The 10,224-nt window shown below is 40.8% G+C and overlaps 1 protein-coding gene across 1 annotated transcript; it reads left to right on the top strand.

Moving 5' to 3' along the window:
* The first annotated feature begins 1,080 nt into the window (after positions 1-1,080).
* Positions 1,081-9,141, top strand: lamp1a (lysosomal associated membrane protein 1a). The gene is made up of 9 exons (XM_004543346.5): positions 1,081-1,452; positions 5,129-5,235; positions 5,320-5,539; positions 6,435-6,596; positions 6,682-6,875; positions 7,001-7,126; positions 7,211-7,274; positions 7,373-7,540; positions 8,171-9,141. Exons 1-9 carry the CDS (start codon positions 1,401-1,403, stop codon positions 8,308-8,310), a joined length of 1,233 nt encoding a protein of 410 aa, XP_004543403.2. The 5' UTR covers positions 1,081-1,400; the 3' UTR covers positions 8,311-9,141.
* Positions 9,142-10,224: the final 1,083 nt, after the last annotated feature.

Below are 10,224 nucleotides of genomic sequence, written 5' to 3'. Positions count from 1 at the left end.
TCTGTGGACCTAAGGATCCAGTTTGGAGAACAGGGAGTAGATTAGCAATTTTAAAGAAGATTTTAAACCAATATCTACACCAAACCAAAAGCCAGTGGAGAGTGACAGAGACATGAAACTGAGAGGATGACATAAACCCTCAGCAGAGAGAGAGCCCACTGTCACAGTTCTTTCAGAGAGGCAAAGAATAAACAGGTAGCACATATTGTGGGGAAAGTCATGTCTATTTAATTTATATAGCACATTTAAACAACAGAATTTGACCTAAAGTGCTTTAAAGAGAGCCAAATATACATTCTGGTTCAGGATTTGTAGGCTGTACTAATAGCACTGTCCTTTCACCATTCCCTTGATATTGCTTTTTTCATAGAAATATAGGGGTTAATGGCTGGCTGACTGATACTATAGTCTCATTTAAGGCAAAAAAAAAGAAAGAAAAAAAGGTGGGTCCCTTGTTAAAGAAGGATGGCTGAACTGTACACTAAAATGTAGCAGGGCCCTCTGAGTTCCTTCTAGGGTTTTGCATGCCCTCGTGAATTGAAGGTGTCAGCTGACTGCCCACAACACGCACTTAGCAGAGTGCACGGCATAGAGTGGAGGCGCCTTTCACGTGCTACACCCTCATATAAAAAAATATACAGTTCACTGTGCTGTAGTTCGCACAGATGGTATAACGAAAATCTAAAATTCCATAAGTGGTTTAAAATGTTCTTTAATGAATTGGGAACAGAAAAGGAGAACCCGGAAGTCAAAATATCCCATCATTTTATTTCTCCAGCCAGTAGCATTTTAATTAATGAGCCCTGCGTATGACAGTGCTGTGAGAAGTCATTTTTATTGCGCCCTAGTTTTCTCATTAGGCGTCTATTAACATCCTGCTGACAAATCCTACCCGGCAGTAAATGTGGGGCTAGAACAATCATATTTTGCCATGCAGGTATACAGAATGAAATGCTGTTGCCACTTGGATAGCAGCGCAAATGTGCAGCCTTCGTTGTTTGGCGGAGATGGCCGAGCCGAGTTCACAGAGGAAGCGGGAGGGGCGGTCTCACGTGACTGGGGTTCTAAAGGCTAACAGTTCACATGATGAGATGAGGCGCAATCAGACTGTACGCCTGTGACCGACGCTCGACTCTGTTTAATTGGTCCTTTAGCCCCAGCTGGACGCAGTTTAGGGACAATAAAAAGCCTCGACTACCCTCCTTCACACAGCAGACACACGTGAACGGGAGCAACTGCGGAGTCAAGTGTGGCCGTGTAGACCCACCTGTGTTAACAGCAACAGCAGCAGCAACAACAGCAACAGCAGTAGCCGCCGCGGCGGCTCAGCACCACTTATCTCTCCGGGCTTGTTCGTGCTTTCCGCAAGGGTGAAAAAGTGCTTCTTGCTCTGCTTGAAAATGAAAGTGTCCCACGCTACGGCCGGACTCGTCGTCTGGTTTGTGGTCCTAGGTGAGTTCGTTTTTTTTTCCCCCTCTTGAGAAGCTACTGTTGGACCAAACTGTGTAAGCGCGAGCAACCTGCGGTAGGTTTAGTTGTCAGGTGCAAAAACTGTCGGTGCGTTACCGGCCCGGGCCGTTTAACCGTTCTAGCCAAAAAGGTTTAAGGTCCCCCCCCCCCCCCCCCCCCGCCGTTCAGGTTGTTAGTGCTTGCCGGTGCCTTCGCATGGACTACAAATTGCATTGTATTTAATATCCATAAATGTCAAACTCATAACGTAATTAAAACATCAACAACTCGGGAGGATAATTTACATGACTATTTTTTTTAAACAGTTTTTCCTCATGGCATGATGTTCCTGTGTGCACACTTTCTTTGTTAAAGGCTAAAAATGATAAAAACAGCCTCCTGTGGGTGATGGGACAGCTGTTGGCTACTGTAGTGATTAAAGAAGCTGAAAGTATGGATTACTGAGTTTCTAGAACATCAGCCTTTACTTGTTTCTTTGACCTCAGCTGGTTTTAAAAGGGGAAAAACAAAACTTTAAGACTGTCAAACATTTAAACAAAACGAGTAAATTTTAGTCACCACACCTTTAGCTGGGTGGCTGAGGATGGTGTTTTATGGGTGTTATTTGCAGCTTATCAAACTAGAGACTTGTCCTCTTGCTCAGTTGTGCAGCAGAGCCTTCTACTTCTCTTTTATCAAGGCTACATTTACATAATGTAAATGGAATAGTGCATACCAGGGTTTTTCCTGGCTTTTATGGGTGTGACTGCAAACGGAGCACAGTTTTTATGCTTAATGTGGCAAAAAAATATTAGATATTTTCCAATTAACAAAGACTTATGGATTTTCCTATTGTCTGTTTGTCAAGTCTTGATGCACGCAGATCAGTCGTGGTGTTTGTTCCCCCCCCCCTTCTGAAAGACTGGAACCAAGAAAGCAAACTTTGAGTTTTCAGTACAAAATGGCCTTCGTTTCCAATAACTGCCTGAAGTCTTTTGTAACATAAAGGTAGAATGTCTCTGATTCAGTGCGATTACAGCTTCCTGATTAATTCTTTTTATAGTGTAAAATTGGGTTAGTAGGTACCCAAAAGCATTTTATTTAAGTTCCAGTTTCACACTGAGTCATTTGTGAAACCAAACCACAGTTGCCCGAAAAGTCTGAAGATTAGTAATCTTTTTCTTTCCTTTTTTTTTTTTTTTTTTTTTTAAATGTTGGTGAGCTGCAGCTCAGCCTCATTGTTGTGTCATTTGAGAGCTTCACATGACTGCCATGCTTGCTTTGTGTTGCAAACACAGGCACCTGGCTGCTGCTGACACAGGGAAACAGGCCAGCACAGTTTTAGCTCGAGTTGTTGCCATCCTCACTCTGTAATATAAAACTACATTACTGACATTGCTTTAAAATAAAACCTAACTGGGGGGTTCAGTTTTGAATCTGTATTACAAAACAGGGTCAGTGTTTTATACTTTTTTTTTTTTTTTGATATGCTTCATCCTGTCTGTGCACACAGTGTCTGCAGCTCACTGGATTGCAGTGTCTAAACAGTCTGCAGTATGTTTGCAGGGTCAACAAAGGGGGGGACATGGGGTTAAGTTTCAGCAAGAAAGGAGTGGGTGTGATTGACGAAGACCACCAACAGGGCTGAAGCACAGTGGTCTTTATGTTCAGATCAAATGGAGGAAGGAAGAGCAGTCAGTGCACTATTAAATGAATGATGAAATTTGCAGTGGGATGAGGCCAAAGGCTGGTTAAATCTGCCCCCTAGCAAATAAATTCCTGAAATGCACAGAACTTTTTCAGTGTGGCATCATCCTCTTCTTTTTTTTTTTTTCCTGCTAACTCACCAGCATGTTTGTTCTGTTGATGGCATTTCTCATTTTATTGTTCCCGCATATTCTGAGAACGCCAGACAGAACTTGATAAAGTCAAACTGTCCCTCTCTGAATTTAAATAAAGCAGTCAAACTCAACCCAGAGCACATCAGCTTCTCTATTGACTTTATGGGAAGTGTGACGCAAGTGGGAGAACCCTAGTATTGCATTATATTTAAAGGATTTGATTTGTTGGATTGGATACAAGTGTTTACTGTAGATAACAATGTGTTTGAAATTTATAGCCACCATCTGACACACAGTGAAACATGTAGCAGTGGGTAGAAGGTTCCAGAGGATGAAGGTATTAATAGCCCACGTGTGTTTTGCCAGTGTGAAAGTAGGCTGAGTTTTCTGTATAACTGGATTGGCAACATTAGGTCAGATGGGTTTTGTCTAAGTTAATGTTATTTAAAAAAAAAAAAAAAAAAAAAAAATCAGGTCTCTGTAGCCACCTCAAACATCTTTTGGCAGCTATTTGGGCATTTAGTTGAAGTTTTAATTTCAGTAGTTAACATTAACAAGTGCATGAGTCAGATTTTGTTTGGGAAGGTTGCTAAGTGACCTGGGTGTGTCTGACAGGCATAATAAGTTGTTTGACTTCTCTTAATGTTAATGTTGAAGGTAGCTGCAGACTTTTTTTTTTTTTTTTTTTTTTTAAAGGTTCTGAAGAGATTTCACCTCAGCTGAAAGCATCAATTATAAAAGCTGATGTGTTCTCGGTGTTTACCCTGTAGAGGTCTTAAAGCAACTGAAAGGAGTCTGCTTGCCTTCAACACAAACACAGAAAATGACCTGGATTACTGAGAACCTACAGATAGTGCTTGCTTCATTACTTTAGCAAAGGATACATGGGACCATCTGTTATGAAGGCAAAGGAGATAATTTGGCTCAACAGTTCATAGCAACGGTCACTAAGGTCAACATGGCTGATAAGTGACACAGGTCATATAAATGTTGTGCGTCTTCCCTTTTTATATCATGACCCACAGATGTTTTGAATTTTCAACAGGCTGTTAATCCCATAGGTGGACTCTGATCATTATACGGCTGTCATAAAATCAGTTTATCGGCCTTTAGGATTATTAAGTGGACCTCGGTCACAAAAAGCCTTCTGCACAGTATTCACTGAGTGCTGTCTTTTGAAATGCTTCTGGGTTTGTGGGCATGCGTGCTTGGCTTTAGCAGTCTGCAGACCTCTAGTGGTGGTTTCTGTTAACTTGTTAAACAAGAGGGAGAAAAAAAAAACAAGGTAAATGTAGGCCATGCCGTCTTGTAACAGAGGCTGCGCTGTACGATTATCACTGTTAATTACCCTTTATCTAACAAGGTCAAGTTAAAGACTGAGAAAGAATATGCACATGGTGTAAGTGTGGGTTTTAAATAAATCTGTTTATTTTGGTATCATAGCAAACCTAGGGGTCAGACTCTAAACTGGATCATCTGGATCATATTCTGAGCTAATGAGTATATCAGTGCTTACAGTTTGACTGTGGGTTTTCTGTGTTGTAAATGACAATGCACAATTCAGAATGTAATCTAATTACTATGTAAATATCTAAAGCTATGCCTTTCTTTAAAATGGGGTTCTGGGATCTTATTGAAGCCTGCAAACATGTAGACACTGACTGTAACACCCCTGAAAGTCTGTGAAACCAAAACATTTCAGACTTGGATTTATCACTCGATGAGACTTGTTGCCACTTTTCTTTCTTCCTTTTTCTGCCTAAAGATGCAGTTTTAAATGGTTGAATGATTTTGATTTAAACAGTTTATTACTTTTTCTTATTGTCTATCATATCCAGGTTGTATCGATGCAGTTACTCTTGAGGTGAAGGAGAGCAACACCACCTGCATTAAAGCTGATCTGTCTGCGTCATTCTCCATTATATACAACACTACCCATGCCAACGTATGTACAGATGTTTGCTCACCTACTACCGCTTCATTTCTGTGTGTCCGGTTATTTATTTTGTTGTATCACTTGTGTCCTCAGAGAACAGTGCAGGTCTTTCTGCCCAACTCTACCACAGTGGATACAGCAAACAGCACATGTGGCAAAGATGGCAGCTCCGCCAGGCTGGTGGCAGTATTTGGATCTGGCTACACTCTTGGGCTGAACTTCTCAACCAATGGAACCCTGTATCAGGTTTCTAGCCTGACTCTGCAGTACAACCTAAGCGACACTTCAGTCTTCCCCAATGCGACCACCTCCGGTGAGACCATGCATTGTCCTGAATAATGTGATAGATCTGAATATATTACCTGTGTGTGAATGGGTGGATGACAGACTGTGTAAAGCGCTTTGGGGTCCTTGGGGACTAGTAAAGCACTATACAAATACAGGCCATTTACCATATTTTGTGGTTTTTAAAAAATGTCAGAATTCTGTTCTTAATAGTGTAGCATAAAGATGGGATGCTACATGTATAACTAGACATTTCAGTGTTGCACATAAATTTCATTTAGGAATTTATTTGGTTGTTGATGTTGAACAAAAAATCTGGAGGGTTTCTTATTTTGGGGGGAGACATTTCAAGAAGTTTGCAAGGTGGGAAATGTTAAAAATTATGCTTATTTTCAAGTTCTTAAAATGACAATGTCCTGGATGACTGACACTTGGTTAGGTCCTTCTTCATAGTGCAGGTCTGAGGTATCTAATTGTTATTCCTAATCGGCAATAAAAGGCTGATGCGTGACCCAGGTGGGTGGGCAACTTGGACCCCAAAGTTTGAATGTGAGAATGAAGTGACATAGGTGCTTCAAAATGACACTAAGTGCATCTACTAAAAAACGTGTTTGAATGTGTGACCTTTACCTCAAAGTCGGGGTTTAGAGGGATCGTCTTCAGATGTCAGCTAGCTAACTTGTAGCTCTTCTCTTATGAATGCCTGGATGAGCTTTTTTTTTTTTTTTTTTTTTTTTTTTTTTTTTATAACAGTTGTGAGGATGGCCACACTGATTATTTTAAATTTGAGTGCTTTGTAACTTTTAGCAGTGCCTCAAGATTGTTTGGGAAAACTGAAGGAGGACTTGGACTGAAATGTCAGTATAAACAACAGAATGGTATTCAAGGTACTGTTGTGGTGATTTCTACCTACTCTGTTGTAGGTGTGGTCACTCTGGTGTCTGCCTCTGTTGGGATTGAAGCAAAAGTCAACACCACCTACAAATGTGCGAGCCCTACAGTTATTACAGTTGCCACCGCAAATGTTAATTTCACTGACATGAGGCTGGAGGCATACATGCCAGGGAATGAGCTGAGTCGAAATGGTAGGTGGATGTTAAAGATTTTTACTTTTGAGTGGTTTTAAGTTTGAACGGTTTCATGTTCACAGTATTATTTCTCTGTTCGCAGAGACCGTATGTTTTGCAGATCAAACCAGCACAACACCTTCACCTACCACTGTCAGTACAACAGCAGTTCCAACTCAGACCCCTCCAGGAACACCTCAGCAGGGCAATTACACTGTGAAGGACACCAATGACACCATATGTCTCCTGGCTAAAATGGGGCTGCAGCTCAATGTTTCCTACACATCTCAGAATAAGGTAAACTACAGCTTCAAGCGTAGCCATTCTCCCCAAAAACAGCAAATGTTTAACCAGTTGTCAATAGAAATAAAACAAACTTGAAACAAAGTGTATCTTGGGTTTTGTGTTTTTTCTTTGGCCAGACTATCCAGGATGTATTAAACCTCAATCCTAATGTGACAAACTCAACGGGATTATGTGGAGCCAGCAGTGCTACACTGGTTTTGACACCGATGCAATCTACTATTCTCACCTTCAACTTCACTCTGGTAAATTTAACTTTTTTTTTTTTTTTTGTTAATGTTACATTAGTTATTTTTACAAAACTGCTCAGCTCTTCCTTTGGTCCACAGAACTCCACAACCAACAAGTACCATCTGAGTGGGGTAACACTGTTTGCAAATTGGTCAGACAGTGGTAAGTACCTCTTATGAACAACATGCATTTAGTTTTTGTTTTTTTTATTTTCCCCCTTGACTTTTTGAAGCTGAATAAAATTAACTTTCTCTACTCAGCTAACTTTTCCATGAGTAACAACAGTCTGAACTACCTGCGCAGTACGCTGGGCTACTCCTACATGTGCAGTGCAGAGCAGACTCTGTTTGTGACACCGAGCTTTTCTCTCAACACATTCGATCTCCAAGTCCAGCCCTTCGGTGTCAAGAGTGGCCGGTTTGCTACAGGTATGAATGAATTAAGCATGTTGTTCGTCTGACATTACACGTCATTCCTCAGTTTTTACCTATTTTCATTGTGAAAATTGTGCTGAACGAGATTCTCCACACTGGCTGAAGATGTGTGGAGGGCCAGATGCACACTTAATAGTTGGATCAAACATTTTGAGATTGGATATCTGAAGCCTTTGTTTCTAGCAGCTGGAGCATTTGTGTAGCCTGATAGTGGTCAGCAACTGTTTATTATGACCATGAACAACCCTGCAAATAAAAAATAAAAACAAACAACAAAATTTAAAAAAACTTTGAGACAAGTTTGTTTTTGTAACTTGATTCAAAAAGGTGAACTTTGCCATATTCTTTACATGCAAAAAGTTTTTGAATTGGTTTGCATTCAAAAAGAGAAATCTGATGCTGCTGGTGACAGTTGAACACATCCATAACTTGTTTCAGAATGAATAATCAGAGATGGAGATGAAATGAAGCCTTACCCTGTACTAAAATGATAAGTCTGAAATGCAGTTTACCAGACCAGCTGGAACATTCACGTGCTAAATCCATATAGCACAGTGGTGTTAAAGGAAAAACTGTCATTTTGTTTGCACAGCGTAACCTTCTGCTCTACCTGTTTGTCTATAGCTGAGGAGTGTCAGATGGACCAGAACCAGATGATTATCCCCATCATTGTTGGAGCAGCTCTGGCTGGTCTGGTGCTGATCACCCTTGTTGCCTATCTAATAGGCAAGAGGAGGAGCCATGCTGGTTACCAGGCCATCTGAGCAACCCTTCATTAGACTTGAACCATACAGGCTGATTGGTGAAGGGATGAACCAAAGGGTGTTACTCGGTGATGGATGACTCTATGGGCATGAACCTGAGTGAATGGAAGTGTGCATATCTGCGGAATATTTTTCACTTTTTCTGTAGATTATGATTAAACTGCTAACTTTAGATGCATCTTGACAAAACGTGAGGTGACTCAAAGTTTGAGAGAGTTTGAATTTGCTGCAGCATGTTAACCATTAATGGTCTGCTCTTGTTTCGTGTTCTAGGAGCTTGATTGTATTTTCTTGAACTGCTGTTTGTCTTTTTAGCTGTGTAATTATTTATAAAGAATCTTCCAGTTGAAGAGGCAGAGGGAATCCCATCAACTACCTAAACATGCTCACAGGTGTATTTTCTCCTTCCTGAGCATAAGATAATCCTGGCAACTCTTAGGAGAAGGCTCTGTGTGCTTGCAGTTTTTTTTTTTTTTTTTTTTTTTTTTTTTCTCCTCTCCCCTGCCACCTATAGTAATATTCCTCCTCAGATGAAACAAAGCCTATCCCATCAGTGCACTGCAGTTAATGCAGCTAATCAAATGCAGTCTGATAGTTGTGCCAATAAAGTGTGGATTCCTACTTTAATGTAAATGATGTGCCCCCTGAAGCTGTACATAGACTTGGTCAACAAAATCAGAATGTATTCAATAGACGTGTTAACAGCTGCATGGCTGACTTCCAGTCTTGCTTTTCACCCCCTCCCCAAAAAAATGTAAAAAATTAATTTCTTTTTAATGGAGTACTGAGTTTGATCTTTTGTATTGTATAATAAATTCTATTCCTACTGTAGAGTGATGTGCTGCTTATTATTATTATTATTATTATTATTATTATTATTATTATTATTATTATTAGGGCCCGAGCACCGAGAGTGCGAAGGCCCTATTGTATCTGCTCAGTTTCTTATTATTATTCAGGCAAAACAAGGGCCTTTTGAGGGCCTAAACATGGTCAAACTCATGAAATTTTGCACACATGCCAGGTTTGAATTTTTTTTTTTTTTTTTTTTTTTTTTTGTATTTTAATGGTTTTACATATGAGCACTGGGAAATGGCTCTAGAGCGCCACCTATGCCTTGTTAAATGCAGCCCTACGACCACATCGTTTGAGCTACATGTATGAAATATGGCACACATCTGTACCATGCCAAGACGAACAAAAAGTCAGTGGGCCCATTGACGCAATCCCAACAGGAAGTCCGCCATTTAGACGTGAAGGTGACATTTTGGCTCTAATTTCGCCGTTTCCATGCCTCGAACTTTTTCGAACTCCTCCTTGGGATTTGGTCGTATAAGCTTCATCTTTGGTCAGTGTCAACTACACACTTGGGCCATGTTAAATTGCGGAGCTTTTGAGTTTTCGCGATACAGCGAGGCCGTGGCGCCACGGCGAATTTTGATGACTCGCCATGAAAATCTTATTGCCTCTCATTCTGTCATTGTCCGATCTGGACCAAAGACCACACATATAAGGCTTCACCCCTGAACATATTTCAACTGCCATATTTGACATCAGGGAGAGTGCCACCTAGTGGGAACAGGAAATGTCATGTTTTACACTTTGGGGTACAGTATAATGATGGGTGACATCTGCAGCCTCAAATTTCGCCAGGAAAGCCATAAGCAGTTGTTCTTGGGGTACAGTGAAAACTGACTTTTCACAAAAGGGTGTGACCTCAGCAGCATGGCGAACTTTGATGTCTCGCCATGAAGAAACAAATTAGTATAACTCCATGAAATCCAGTCGGATTAGTACCAGATTTTAAACTGAACGGCGCAGCCACCAGGGTGAACTGCGCACCCTGGTGGCTGCGCAGTTCACCGTGAAAGATGAAGTGGCTTTTGTGGGGCTTGGAAAGTTTATAGAGGCTTG

This window comes from Maylandia zebra, linkage group LG1 (assembly GCF_041146795.1).
Source record: "Maylandia zebra isolate NMK-2024a linkage group LG1, Mzebra_GT3a, whole genome shotgun sequence".
In the NCBI taxonomy this organism is placed as follows: Eukaryota; Metazoa; Chordata; class Actinopteri; order Cichliformes; family Cichlidae; genus Maylandia; species Maylandia zebra.
The sequence above is the reverse complement of the archived record's forward strand: the minus strand, read 5'-3'. Positions and strand labels throughout refer to the sequence as shown.

Excerpts from the sequence above, each read along its gene's own strand:
- lamp1a (XM_004543346.5), top strand. The coding sequence starts at position 1,401 with ATGAAAGTGTCCCACGCTACGGCCGGACTCGTCGTCTGGTTTGTGGTC. Across the intron at positions 1,453-5,128 it reads CGTCTGGTTTGTGGTCCTAG|GTTGTATCGATGCAGTTACT; the intron begins GTGAGTTCGTTT and ends TATCATATCCAG. Across the intron at positions 6,876-7,000 it reads CCTACACATCTCAGAATAAG|ACTATCCAGGATGTATTAAA; the intron begins GTAAACTACAGC and ends TTCTTTGGCCAG.